The sequence below is a fragment of the Pristiophorus japonicus genome, chromosome 14 (assembly GCF_044704955.1).
Source record: "Pristiophorus japonicus isolate sPriJap1 chromosome 14, sPriJap1.hap1, whole genome shotgun sequence".
NCBI lineage: Eukaryota > Metazoa > Chordata > Chondrichthyes > Pristiophoridae > Pristiophorus > Pristiophorus japonicus.
This window is the reverse complement of record NC_091990.1, coordinates 166,612,530-166,627,127: the sequence shown is the minus strand read 5'-3', so window position 1 is coordinate 166,627,127 and position 14,598 is coordinate 166,612,530. Positions and strand designations below refer to the sequence as shown.

Sequence of the window (14,598 nt, the reverse complement as noted above, 5' to 3'; positions counted from 1 at the left end):
TTCGCGCACGCGCAGTGTGCGGGAAACATTGGCACTCGGCCATTTTTGTAGTTCTTTGTAGCTGTTTAATTTTTTAACATTTTTTAATAAAAGCACATTGCCATCAGCACTGAGGCTTCTTGCAGCAGTGAGAAGGCTGCAGGAAGCCTCAAAGTTAAGGCAGCCGTTTCCCTCCCACCCCCCCCCCCCCCCCCCCGCGGGAACGAACGGCTGCCTCCTTCGCCCCCCCCCCCCTCCCCCCACCCCAGGAACGAACGGCTTCCTCCTCCCCCCTCGGGAACGAACGGCTGCCTCAACTTGAGGCTTCCTGCAGAATTCTCCCTGGCTGAAGCACTTTCACACAGGTAGGAAGATGGTTTATTTAATCTTTTCTTTGCTTATAAATGTTTATTCAGGTTGGATTTATTTGTATAATATTTGTATAAGTATAAATAAGGATTTATTATAGAATTTAATGACTTCCCCTCCCCCCCCCACCTCGTTCTGGACACCTAATTTGTAACCTGCGCCTGATTTTTTAATGTGTAGACAAGGTTTTTTCAGTACTACAAAAATCTTCATTTGCTCCATTCTAAGTTAGTTTGGAGTACGTTTTCACTGTGGAAACTTTGAAATCAGGAGTCAGTGGCCGGACACGCCCCCTTTTGAAGAAAAAATTCTGTTCCAAAGTGAAACTGTTCTAACTGACTAGAACTGCAGAAAAAAAAATGTGGAGAATTGCAATTTCTAAGATAGTCCGTTCTCCACCAGTTGCTCCTAAAAATCAGGCGCAAATCATGTGGAAACTTGGGCCCTAAATAACTAGACAGTTTCATCACCCAATCCCCTTTCTTTTACAGTTCACCTATTGCAAAGGGAGAGAGAAAGGAAGTGGCAGATGCACCAATAGTCCAAAGACGAGGTTCCTTACCTGCTTTCGTTCTTTTTCTTGTGCTTCCTTACGAAGCTTTTCCTTTTCCCTTTGAGCCTGCAGTGCAGCATCCACCCGTGCTGTTCGCTCCAGCTCTCGCTGTAACTGGAGGGCTCGCTCTTTCTCCAGGCGTTCACGCTCTCTGTTAAAAGTTACATTTGCTATTCATTCTAGGTCTTGCACAATTTTATTTTTAGAGCAATATGTTTAACATGAAATAATAATTTTGAACTCCAGCAATGACGGCAATAATAAATTTCAGGAACTCACTAAGGTACGCCTCCCCAATGTAAAAGTTGACAAGTATTGGACGCTTGAATACTGCCCTTCATTTATTCATGTTTGTGCTGCTTATATTGGAGAAGTGATCGAACAATGTTGAGTTGATGAGACAGACCAAATAAGCAAAGTTCAAATGGGGTAGGGACAACCACAGGTTGGGTTTCCCATCATCCAACAACTGGAAGCAACAGTCCAGACAGAGGCAGGCAGAAGTATTCCTGGTAATTATGGCCAAGAGTGAAGACTGACAAGAGCCGCAGTCAGTCTACACTGCATTGTGTACTTTAAACTTCAAGTCACCTGCTGGGCAAGGCTGTATAAATTCCTCAGCAATCGGCACTCTCCAATTACCACAACCACTTTAAGGCAACGATTTGGATTACAACTAATTCCATGTTACATCAACCACTGCACCAAAAATAGTGAAGTTAAACCACCTAAAATCTGTCTATTCTACCAGGATTGGAAATATGGGGAAAGCCGTTGTCCAGATTTTAAATGTAAACTTTTCCATCTAGTCTCTTGGAGTTCTGTAAAAAGCTCAAGAGTGGAGTACTTTTGTTAGCTTGCCAATTCAAGTTGCAAGCAACAAACAGGTAATTATGATCATCTCTTTAGCATAGCCCATTATATTCTGTGCTGTCACTGTGATTTCAGAAAGTGCAAAAGCCGATATGAAAATTTCTTTTATATCCATTTTATCCACATACTCGGCATTCCAATTATAGGTTTTCTCCTTCCAAACCTAGGTTTATGTCTCGAGTGTATTTTGAGCTGTTTAATGCTTGGCTAAAAGTACTGATTGTTACAAGTTTCATAATTGGTAGTTAAAATATGAAGTAGAGGTAATAAATTTAAAGAGTACAAAAAGTTGTCATCTTACATTGGAGCATTTGGGTTGAAGATTTATTTTATCTACAATAAAATCAGCTACACCAACCGCAGCATTTTATTGCTACATACTTCTCTGCCTGGATGCTCTCTTGTTCCCTCTTTCTCTCCCGCTCCCTATCTGCAGCCAGTTGCAGCTCACGCTGTCGCACTCTCTCTAGCTCAGCTTGCCGCTGCTCTTGAAGCTTTCTGGCTTCTGCCATTTTACGCTGCCGCTCCAGTTCTTCCTCCTTCTTGCGTTGCAGTAATTCTTGGCGTTTGCACTCCTCTTCCTCCTGCATGGGTAAGCACTGATTAAAGGTATCCTTAGACAATTGTTCTTAGCTGATCGGAATTTGAATGAAGCACCTGCAAGATTTAAAGCTATCCAAGTATTAATCAGTAGGATTAAAAACCATAAACCACAAATGGCATATTTTATAAGTCTTGTAAAGCTTATTTCAGAACTGCAGAAACAGTAGAGCGAGTTGCAGCAAACAAAATCTGTGGACGGTAGAAAAAAATAAATGCAGAACTTTCAGTCTATTATTGCTCAGGAGGTCCCGGAGTTATGCAAGTAAGTGAAATCTTTGTAAATATATATCATACAATAGCTTACCATCCAACCCAGGAGGGAGGGGGATTTAGTCCAGAAGGGTGGAATAGAAATCAAACAACTGAACTTCGCCTTTTACCATTTTTGCATTTAACAAACTTGATAATCACATAATATAAAAGTTGCTAGCAATTTTTTTTTAATTTTAGTTTTTTTTTAAAAAAAAGTCCCAGCTACGGTTGGATGTTAGTCTGCCAATGAGCCAGGATGGTGTGCAACGGTCACATGTTAAAAAAATCCACGCACAGGCATCTTCCATCCTTCAAGATTTCGTTTGGACATGGAATTTTAGGTCCATCATTGAAACACCGGTGAACTTTTTGACGTGGAAGTAAGTCATCCTCAATTCGAGGGACTGCCTATGATGACAACGACTAGAAAAACACTCGAGTGAAGTACCAAGCTTTCATAGAACTGTAACCAATGCAAATTAAGATGGTATAAAAGAGTTGTAACTGAATAAAAAGGCACTTCAAGGGTGCAGCAGCCATACCAGCTGTTGCAATCTTTTATTTCGTACTTCCTCCTCTTGCCGTCTTCGAGCTTCTGCCTCCTCCATTCTCTTGGCAGCTACTTTCTTTTTTGCTTTTTCTTCGGCAAGTCTTCCCTCACGCACCTGTAAAGCGATACAGAATGCTACATCCACCCCTTTAACTCAATGTGTATACTATATAGAGGTAAAACATGGTAGACAATCTCTACTTGTTTGATGCCTGGGTGGGTTACCTGCAGTTACACAGCATCAGAATGGTCATACCTTTGCATTTTTCTCGTCAATATGAGCAAACTTCTGTTCAATTTTCTTTTTCTTTTCCTCCTCTTGCTGTTGAACTCGGGACCGAGTTTCCAAAACACGTTTCACCTGCATTTCCCGCTTCCTGTACAAGGTATAAATATTTGGTCACTTGGAAAAAAAAAAATCACAATTGTATTCAAGCTCTCCATACCCTTTCTTAAGAGCACATGGAGGCAGGGGTGAATGAACATATTAGTCAAGTTAATTATTTCAATGGATCAGCAAGGTTTGGAATCCCTGGTGTGTACCGAGTTGACCAGGAGGGTCAGTAAGGAAGTTACAAGTTCGCCTCCAACACCAGGCTAATAAAAGAATGGATGATAGAAAACTACAGATACCCATGCTCAATTGCTCTTCAGGGAAAGTATGTATGAAAACAAATCTTACCCGCACTTCCTTTCGCCATGATTTTTAGTCACTTCTGTTAACCTTTCCCATTCCATTTTGCTGTGTCAACTGTCAATGCTTTTGCAGACTGTCAACTAAGTGACACTTGACCAATTCCACAAGTCTCAACCAACTGAGCCTTCACTGCAAAAAATGTTTTCAAAAATATACGCTTCATTCTACATATTTGGTTTCTTTTTTCAGGCTCTTGCCTCCTTGCCAATTAATTATGATCAAGTTTAATTTTCAGCTACTTAGAGAACCCAGTGGCCTGCTCCCTCCAAACCCAGTTCATAACAACATAATAAATAGGAGCAGGAGTAGGCCATACGGCCCCTCGAGCCTGCTCCACCATTTAATACGATCATGGACTCAGGTCCACTTCCCTGCCCGCTCACATAACCCCTTAATCCCTTCATAATTACTCCACGCTCTGTCTTTATGGTAGCCTCCTTCAGACTCTTGGGTCCCCCCCTAATGCTGCTTCCCTCCTTCCTCAGCCGCTCTCAAACAAGCCATTGCTCGATCGCCATACCACGAACAAACCCCGTGTTGAGAAAGCAAGTTTTGCATTTATGTAGCAGATTACGCAACTTCTGGACATCGCAAAGCACCTTGCAGCCTTAAATGTAGTTTTTACGGTTTTCAACACTGATGCTACCTTCCACTATGGCCCATCATCTGGAGATCTTGCACATTCCATTCATAGTGCTCTCCCAATAGGTTTATTTTGTAAAAATTCAAATTTCCTGCATGACTAACGGTGAGCTTTCAAAATCAGACAAACTAATTTTTCACACTGCAGTGGAACTTGCATCAAAATAGACAAACCAGACTTTGTTACTGCAATTGGATAGTTACTGAATTGGTCATACTCTTTGAGCCAATTACATTTATACAAGATATAATTATGAGGTGGTGCATCTTGGCAGGAAGAATAAGGAGTCTACATACTTCAGTTGCAGCGTCCAAAATCCGGAGTTCCGTAATTCGGCCCAGGCGACCCTGCCCGACCTCAGGGCCTCCCGCCCGCGCGAACACCCCCTCAGCAGGGCCCGGCCCGACGCAAACACCTCCTCGACAGTCCCCGAACAGCTCCTCAGCAAGTACCCCCCCCCACCCCGACATTCCGAAATCCAGAAATACCCGAACCTGGGCTCGGGTTTTTCCGGATTCATAACGTCAGAAAGACATTCCAAAATCCGGAAAAACACTAAAACCGGCCCGCCCTCGGTCCCGAGGTTGCCGGATTCGGGACGCTCAACCTGTACTTGGATAATACAAGTCTAAATGGTGTAGAGGGGAAAATGGATCTATGGGTACAGATATACAAATCCCGAAAAGTAGCGATAAGTTAATAAGGGCATAAAAAAAGCAAACAAAGCATGGATCCATTTCTAGAGGGATAGAATTACAAAGCAGAGAAGTTATGTTAAACTGTATAGAACCTTGGTTATACCACACTTGGGAATACTGTGAACAGTTCTGTTCTCTATATAAAAAGGAGATAAAGACACTGGAGAAGTTCAAAAAGGATTTACATGGCTGATACCAGAACGGAGAGATTATACCCATCGGGAAAGATTGAACAGGCTGGGGCACTTTTCTCCAGAAAAAGAGAAGGCTGAGGGGTAACTTGATAGAGCTCTAAGATTATGAAAGGATTTGATAGGGTAGACTTCGAGAAGATGCTTCCACTTGTGGGGAGGGGGACAAAGAGAGGGAGGTGTGATCCATTCGGTTACTCAGCTAGCCTCAGTCTGGAATATTGCATTCAGATTCACGTTACTGTACACCAGATTTGCTTACTTTTTAAACTCTTCTACTTTGCGTTTCTTCTCTTCCTCCACCTTCTGTATTCTTTCTTCCTCCTGCTCTCGTTTCTTCTTTAGATTTGCCAGGCGGGTCTTCTCCTGTTCCTAAAATATGCAGCAGGAAGTTAGCAAATAGCTGGATCATATACATTAGGTGAGTTTTACTTTAATTTGCTGCCCATTAAAAACTGAGGAAGTTAAAAAAAAGTCAAAAGTCATTAAGTATATAATGAATATCATAAAAGGAGTTCAATACAATACCAACACAAAATCACTAGCAGTCAGCAAGGTATCCAGCCAAGGATTGCATACTTCTAGGTAACCTCAGGTCGCCTTGTGTCAGTCAGTCATAGGCGGTCTCTCGAAACGAGGATGACTTGCTTCCACGCCAAAAAAGGATGAGTTCACAGGTGTTTCAATGAAGGACTTGAATGACATGCTGAAGGGTGGAAGATGCCTGTGTGTGGATTTTTTTTAACGTGGGGTGACTATCGCACACCAGCCACCACACGGGCTTGACAGAGCTCGGTCTTGGTCCAGTGGCAAGGATTACCCAAGACGACTGGAGACCAGCTCTGCTGCACGGACCTAGTGCGCACACATATCGCAGTGTGGGCTGGCCCATGCTGCCCCTGGATCCTCTGGCCCTGAATTCACCTCTCCCCTGGGCCCTGATTATTGTACTCTTATAGTGTCTCGCCGCTCCTGCTGTATCTGCCCACACTCCAATCACCGACCTGGACCTTGATGACGTCACTCTTCACTGCCGTTCTTGTGTACAAAGATATTAAATACCCTAAAGAGGCAGAATACACATACCTTGGGATCAACTTTCAGTGGAGTGTTGCGTTTAATGAAGGACTTCACCGCTGTGCGGCTAACAGACATAGGAGTCATCAGCAATTGATTCTTCTGAACTGCGTGGAGGAAACTTTTGTGCTTTGGTCGAACCACCTACAAAAGCAAAGTGTTCAGGTAAATTCATTGGTCTGAGTGTTGTATGCTGGATTCAGGGAGTGGCAGTGATTTATATCCAGAATCCATCTCAATAGCAGAAAAAAAACAGTCTACCAAGTCATAAATGGAACCAAATTTTATTAATTTATTCAACACCATGGTTCTGTACATTTCAATCTTCTGACGGTTACATGTGAATTTCAAATATTGTCTTACAGCACTTAAATTTTTCAAGCACAGCTTCAAACTAAGTTTGAATCCAACCCAAATTGGGATTGTAGAATGAAAATTCTATGCAATAGCATACTTCAGAAATCAATAAAGTTGCCAATGTTTTGTATGATCTCTTATGAAACGTAACCTTCATCTGCATTAGAATTAGGCTAATTACCAAATGGGAAATCATAGAGCAGCACCACTGTACATTCTGCCTGTTCCAACCTCACCGTGCTCTACCAACGTGTACCAGACAGGTTAATGGAGTCAAGGTACCCAAGGAATTCCCCCCCTGCCCCCACCCTCACCCACCGAGCTGAGAATAGGAAATTTAAGAGATCAAGTATAAGAGATTAGAAAGGCCAAGAGAGTTGAAGACTGGCAGGTAAGAAATGGAAATAACAAAATCATTGAGAGATGAGTGATTACAATTTGGAATGCACTTCCTGATAGGGCGGTGGATACAGATTCAATAGTAGCCTTCAAAGGGGAATTGGATAAATACTTGGAGAAAAGAAATTGCAGGGATATGGGGAATGAGCGAGGGAGTGGGACTAACTAGATTTCTCTTCGAAAGAGCCGGCGCAGACCAAATGGCCTCCTTCTGTGCTGTACTATTCCATGATTTATGACTCGAGATAACTGTGCAGGAGCAGCAAGAGAGCCATTGCAGGTGATTCCTGGCTCGGACTGTTTAGAGAAGGATGGTGTGGTCACCCGTGCCAAAGGCTTCAGACATGTCGAGAAGGATGATGATGAGGGGGGATAGTTTACCACGGGCACATAGGATGTCACGTGACTTTGATAAGGGCTACTTCAGTGCGTTGACAGGGGCAGAAACCTGATTGGAGGGGTTCAATGAGGGCGTTGCAGAAAGATGGGCATGGATTTTGGAGGCTATAACATGCTCAAGCTTGAGATGGGGGAGGTAATTTGCAAATACTTGGGTCAAGAGTGGGTTTTTATTTAAATACAAAGGGGGTTTATGATAGCAGCTTTGAAGGAGAGAACAATACCAGCTAACACGGGGTCAAGAAGGGAAGTTGGGTGGTCAGCAGTTTGGTGAGAATAGGGTCGAGGGTACAAGACGTGGGTATCATGGATAAGATGAGTTTAGAAAGGGCACATGGGGAGATTGGAGAGAAACTAGAGAAAGAGGAGAGTTCAGGGCTAGGGCAGGGGGGAACCTTCGGGGAGGTTTGGCCTGATGGATTACGGGAAAGGAGAGAAGCGGCAGAGGCAGCTAAAATAGTCTCACTTAGTGACAAAGGAGTCTGAGCTCCTTGGACTTCAAAGATTCAGAAGGTTTTGCTCACTACTTACCTTGCTAGTTCTAAAATGAGGTGAAGGTGTCTTTTTTGGTGGAGAATCATCCTTTTCCAATACCTCAGAGTATTTACAGACATTTGCGACTGCGTACTTGTAACTGCGCTTCCGTCTAAGAAAGAACAACATAGGAAGTTAATGAAACTGCAAATACGATGGCCAAAACAGTATGATCTAATCCTCTGTGCGGTTATATTGCCCAACAGTGCACTACAAAAAATTATTCACAGCTTTATTTCCAAACTATTTAACAGTTCACTATAACAGAACTTGAATTCTTGCTTGGTTTGAGTCCTCTTGCCTGAATATTCATCACTGGAATTATACTCCACTCATCCAAACTAAACAGAAACCAGGAAATATATGCAAACCTGCTCAGATTCTGTTCATGTATACAGGTGGTGTTAAAAGATGTAATAATACTTTGATGATTGGTTTGGAGACCATCTCTGCTCTTACTCTCTTCCTTGTGTTTATAAGCGCAATAATTAATGGAACAGGAAAAATGCCCTTCTAATGAACAAGCTCTCCCACTAGAATTTAGATTCCTGTACAACATCTCAATACAAAGCCCCAGTCTATGTCTGCCTCTGCTATAGGCTGAGATTTTGACATGTTCCCCAGACCATTTGAGAACTGTGGATACTACCGAAGCTAAATTTTTCCTAAACACGTTCTTCCCCCCCTCAACACCCAAAATGTTAACACTTTACTAGTTGTGTGCTTTGGCATTTGCATCTAACAAAGTTAATAGTGGAGGAGAACAGGCTCAAATTTCCACACAATGCTACATTTAACTTTAGGATGTTGAGTTCTACACACAGTAAGCAGGAGTCCACACAGAAACTTAACTCTCATACTTACCCAGCACTCTGGCTGTCAGGAGATAGTGGTTTATCAGAATCACTGCTGTCTGAAATTAAAAACACACAGTATTAAAAAACTAGACAACAGCAGCCAATATGTACAACCTCTGGCAACTTTTACAGCTTTAATACACTTGCACAGAATCTGGCGCTTCCATTTTGATGCTCTCAGCTGCAACCAAGCAATAACCATTTTCCCTTCAAAAATGTTGCCGAGAGTGAAAAGTTCCTTTCTCTTTCTCCTTCACTGCTTCTCCAAGTTCAATTTCTGGTAGATATAAAAAGTCAACTTTAGCTGGAACAGTTAGGATGTTAAAATTGGGCTCAGCATCCTGAAATGAGGGGAGAGAGAAAAAAAAGCATGCAACTTAAAATAAGGGTCACTCCACGTCAATCAGCAGGAACCCTGGTTTATTTTCCTCTATCTAGCGCATTCAACGGCAGTGCCTTCACAGTCACTCACTCTCCAACAGACCAGGGGTTGGAACTGGGACCTTCCTGATCTGTAGAACTCCATACCAAACTAGATGATGAATTTACCCACTATACTTAAGAACCCAAACCTCTCAAGTTTCAACTCAAGTTTATAAAATGTGTTAAACTAAACTTGCATGCCAGTTTTCCCTTGTAACTCATACCATTTATACAGAAATATAATATCAATAGGGACATTAATCCAAGTTAAGCATACTATATAAATGCAATTTGTTGCTACATTTGATGCACACAACAGTACAGGATCCAAGTTTTAAGTTATGTTAAAGCTTCATTTTTGCCCTTCTACAAGTTCAGTTCGAGATCAGCCTACTCCAATAATAATTATTTCAACTACAAGTGAAGTTTCTACTGTAGTATCTGCAATGGCAGCCGTAGCACAGCATTGCTTACTTCTATTAAAACATAACTCCCTCATATTGCCCATTATAGAGAGCTCTGCACAAATTCTTGTCAATAATAATGATTCAGAGTTATGAGTTAGAAAATCCTATAGGAGTTAGATAGGGTTCGTTATCTTAAGAATACATGTTCCATTACTTTTTCCAAGTTCATTAAAGCACAGCAGCTCAAAAAACAAATCATGCAACTATGTTGAGCTTCTCCAGAGCAAAATTGAAACACAGCCTACTGAAGTTATAAAATTTACCAATTACACACCTTTTCTCTGAATTCTTGAACTTCTGCGAGCTTGCGGCTTAGATACAGCAGCTGCCATCTCCTGGTCTAGATTGAGGATGGCAATTTTCGTGGCATTTCGTGTGCATCTACGTTCTTGATTTTCAGGAACCTGTACACAGTAAAAGTAGTTTGGAATATATATATATCAATCAAAAACCAACCACAGAAATTAAATGTCAATTATTTAGAAAAGCAATGGCAATTGTATTATACCTACCAATGTGGCTGGCTGCTTCTCCTCCTTTGGCTGCTCAAGTTCAAGCAGAACATTGGAAATTGCTTCAACACTGCAATGACAAGAACTTACTGATTTCAAGTTTCCTACATGACGCATTTTACAATCAGTATCACCAGCTCAGCTGTGCAGACAGCAATATCTCCCTTTCCATAAGTGGAAAAAGAAAACAACTTGGGGTAGAGCATCCACCCGGTTGTGCTGGTTTGTTCGGCGGAATTCGCCCAAAAATCAGTGCAACTAGTGCAAACGATGGCAGAATTTTAAGGATGTAATAGTCACCATTGGGAGGTTCCGCTAATTGCATTCCTTCAAAAATGAAGCTGGTTCTTTTGGGCACAATGACACTATTAGGCATGTTTTAAAAGCTTCTGAATTTTTTGTAGTTTACCAAGATTGACAGATTTAAAATGCTTATTTTTTGTGATAAACCTATTTTCAGCTGTATTAAGCAAACTGCACCAATTTACCACAGAATCTTTTTTAAAGCGAGAGGGCGGGGAGGGAAAGAGAGAGGGCGGGGAGGGAAAGAGAGAGGGCGGGGAGGGAAAGAGAGAGGGCGGGGAGGGAAAGAGAGAGGGCGGGGAGGGAAAGAGAGAGGGCGGGGAGGGAAAGAGAGAGGGCGGGGAGGGAAAGAGAGAGGGCGGGGAGGGAAAGAGAGAGGGCGGGGAGGGAAAGAGAGAGGGCGGGGAGGGAAAGAGAGAGGGCGGGGAGGGAAAGAGAGAGGGCGGGGAGGGAAAGAGAGAGGGCGGGGAGGGAAAGAGAGAGGGCGGGGAGGGAAAGAGAGAGGGCGGGGAGGGAAAGAGAGAGGGCGGGGAGGGAAAGAGAGAGGGCGGGGAGGGAAAGAGAGAGGGCGGGGAGGGAAAGAGAGAGGGCGGGGAGGGAAAGAGAGAGGGCGGGGAGGGAAAGAGAGAGGGCGGGGAGGGAAAGAGAGAGGGCGGGGAGGGAAAGAGAGAGGGCGGGGAGGGAAAGAGAGAGGGCGGGGAGGGAAAGAGAGAGGGCGGGGAGGGAAAGAGAGAGGGCGGGGAGGGAAAGAGAGAGGGCGGGGAGGGAAAGAGAGAGGGCGGGGAGGGAAAGAGAGAGGGCGGGGAGGGAAAGAGAGAGGGCGGGGAGGGAAAGAGAGAGGGCGGGGAGGGAAAGAGAGAGGGCGGGGAGGGAAAGAGAGAGGGCGGGGAGGGAAAGAGAGAGGGCGGGGAGGGAAAGAGAGAGGGCGGGGAGGGAAAGAGAGAGGGCGGGGAGGGAAAGAGAGAGGGCGGGGGAGGGAAAGAGAGAGGGCGGGGAGGGAAAGAGAGAGGGCGGGGAGGGAAAGAGAGAGGGCGGGAGGGAAAGAGAGAGGGCGGGGAGGGAAAGAGAGAGGGCGGGGAGGGAAAGAGAGAGGGCGGGGAGGGAAAGAGAGAGGGCGGGGAGGGAAAGAGAGAGGGCGGGGAGGGAAAGAGAGAGGGCGGGGAGGGAAAGAGAGAGGGCGGGGAGGGAAAGAGAGAGGGCGGGGAGGGAAAGAGAGAGGGCGGGGAGGGAAAGAGAGAGGGCGGGGAGGGAAAGAGAGAGGGCGGGGAGGGAAAGAGAGAGGGCGGGGAGGGAAAGAGAGAGGGCGGGGAGGGAAAGAGAGAGGGCGGGGAGGGAAAGAGAGAGGGCGGGGAGGGAAAGAGAGAGGGCGGGGAGGGAAAGAGAGAGGGCGGGGAGGGAAAGAGAGAGGGGGGGAGGGAAAGAGAGAGGGGGGGGAGGGAAAGAGAGAGGGGGGGGGAGGGAAAGAGAGAGGGGGGGGAAAGAGAGAGGGGGGGGAGGGAAAGAGAGAGGGGGGGGAAAGAGAGAGGGGGGGGAAAGAGAGAGGGGGGGAAAGAGAGAGGGGGGGGAAAGAGAGAGGGGGGGGAAAGAGAGAGGGCGGGGAGGGAAAGAGAGAGGGCGGGGAGGGAAAGAGAGAGGGCGGGAGGGAAAGAGAGAGGGCGGGGAGGGAAAGAGAGAGGGCGGGGGAAAGAGAGAGGGCGGGGGGAAAGAGAGAGAGGCGGGGGAAAGAGAGAGGGGGGGAAAGAGAGAGGGCGGGGAGGGAAAGAGAGAGGGCGGGGAGGGAAAGAGAGAGGGCGGGGAGGGAAAGAGAGAGGGCGGGGAGGGAAAGAGAGAGGGCGGGGAGGGAAAGAGAGAGGGCGGGGAGGGAAAGAGAGAGGGCGGGGAGGGAAAGAGAGAGGGCGGGGAGGGAAAGAGAGAGGGCGGGAGGGAAAGAGAGAGGGCGGGGAGGGAAAGAGAGAGGGCGGGGAGGGAAAGAGAGAGGGCGGGGAGGGAAAGAGAGAGGGCGGGGAGGGAAAGAGAGAGGGCGGGGAGGGAAAGAGAGAGGGCGGGGAGGGAAAGAGAGAGGGCGGGGAGGGAAAGAGAGAGGGCGGGGAGGGAAAGAGAGAGGGCGGGGAGGGAAAGAGAGAGGGCGGGGAGGGAAAGAGAGAGGGCGGGGAGGGAAAGAGAGAGGGCGGGGAGGGAAAGAGAGAGGGCGGGGAGGGAAAGAGAGAGGGCGGGGAGGGAAAGAGAGAGGGCGGGGAGGGAAAGAGAGAGGGCGGGGAGGGAAAGAGAGAGGGCGGGGAGGGAAAGAGAGAGGGCGGGGAGGGAAAGAGAGAGGGCGGGGAGGGAAAGAGAGAGAGGGCGGGGAGGGAAAGAGAGAGGGGGGGAGGGAAAGAGAGAGAGGGCGGGGGAGGGAAAGAGAGGGGCGGGGAGGGAAAGAGAGAGGGCGGGGAGGGAAAGAGAAGGGGGGGGAGGGAAAGAGAGAGGGGGGGGGAGGGAAAGAGAGAGGGGGGGGAGGGAAAGAGAGAGGGGGGGGAGGGAAAGAGAGGAGGGGGGAGGGAAAGAGAGAGGGGGGGAGGGAAAGAGAGAGGGGGGGGAGGGAAAGAGAGAGGGGGGGAGGGGAAAGAGAGAGGGGGGGGAGGAAAGAGAGAGGGGGGGAAAGAGAGAGGGGGGGGAAAGAGAGAGGGGGGGAAAGAGAGAGGGGGGGGAAAGAGAGAGGGGGGGGAAAGAGAGAGGGGGGGGAAAGAGAGAGGGGGGGGAAAGAGAGAGGGGGGGAAAGAGAGAGGGGGGGGAAAGAGAGAGGGGGGGGAAAGAGAGAGGGGGGGGAAAGAGAGAGGGGGGGGAAAGAGAGAGGGGGGGGAAAGAGAGAGGGGGGAAAGAGAGAGGGGGGGAAAGAGAGAGGGGGGGAAAGAGAGAGGGGGGGAAAGAGAGAGGGGGGAAAGAGAGAGGGGGGGAAAGAGAGAGGGGGGGAAAGAGAGAGGGGGGGGAAAGAGAGAGAGGGGGGAAGAGAGAGAGGGGGGAAAGAGAGAGAGGGGGAGAGAGAGAGGGGCAAAGAGAGAGAGGGGGGCAAAGAGAGAGAGGGGGGCAAAGAGAGAGAGGGGGGAAAGAGAGAGAGGGGGGAAAGAGAGAGAGGGGGGGAAAGAGAGAGAGGGGGGAAAGAGAGAGAGGGGGGAAAGAGAGAGAGGGGGAAAGAGAGAGAGGGGGGAAAGAGAGAGAGGGGGGAAAGAGAGAGAGGGGGGAAAGAGAGAGAGGGGGGGAAAGAGAGAGAGGGGGGGAAAGAGAGAGAGGGGGGGAAAGAGAGAGAGGGGGGGAAAGAGAGAGAGGGGGGGAAAGAGAGAGAGGGGGGGAAAGAGAGAGAGGGGGGGAAAGAGAGAGAGGGGGGAAGAGAGAGAGGGGGGGAAAGAGAGTGAGGGGGGAAAGAGAGTGAGGGGGGGAAAGAGAGTGAGGGGGGGAAAGAGAGTGAGGGGGGGAAAGAGAGTGAGGGGGGGAAAGAGAGTGAGGGGGGGAAAGAGAGTGAGGGGGGGAAAGAGAGAGAGGGGGGAAAGAGAGAGAGATAGAGAGAGAGAGAGAGAGAGAGAGAGAGAGGGGGAGAGGAGAGAGAGAGAGAGAGAGAGAGAGGGGGGAGAGAAGAGAGCGAGAGAAGAGAGAGGGGGAGAGAAGAGAGCGAGAGAAGAGGAGCGGGGGAGAGGGGGAGAGAGAGAGCGAGAGAGAGAGGGGGAGAGAAGAGAGCGAGAGAGAGAGGGGGAGAGAAGAGAGAGAGAGAGGGGGAGAAGAGAGAGAGAGAGGGGAGAAGAGAGAGAGAGGGGAGAGAAGAGAGAGAGAGAGGAGAAGAGAGAGAGAGAGGGGGAGAAGAGAGAGAGAGAGGGGGAGAAGAGAGAGAGAGAGG

The 14,598-nt window shown here is 47.5% G+C and overlaps 1 protein-coding gene across 3 annotated transcripts in view; it reads right to left on the bottom strand.

The window, feature by feature from the left end:
* The window catches only part of LOC139280214 (inner centromere protein A-like), a 42,360-nt gene that overhangs the window by 11,558 nt on the left and 16,204 nt on the right, over positions 1–14,598 (bottom strand). For 2 of the 3 annotated variants that reach the window (XM_070899817.1, XM_070899818.1), the window contains exons 6-15: positions 10,434–10,503; positions 10,196–10,325; positions 9,039–9,087; positions 8,172–8,286; positions 6,495–6,629; positions 5,671–5,780; positions 3,436–3,556; positions 3,172–3,294; positions 2,156–2,358; positions 911–1,052 (exon numbers count right to left, since the gene is read on the bottom strand). In XM_070899817.1, coding sequence (XP_070755918.1) covers positions 911–1,052; positions 2,156–2,358; positions 3,172–3,294; positions 3,436–3,556; positions 5,671–5,780; positions 6,495–6,629; positions 8,172–8,286; positions 9,039–9,087; positions 10,196–10,325; positions 10,434–10,503 — 1,198 coding nt within the window. The remainder of the gene's footprint in view (positions 1–910; positions 1,053–2,155; positions 2,359–3,171; positions 3,295–3,435; positions 3,557–5,670; positions 5,781–6,494; positions 6,630–8,171; positions 8,287–9,038; positions 9,088–10,195; positions 10,326–10,433; positions 10,504–14,598) is intronic. The other variant, XM_070899819.1, reaches the window with a different exon arrangement.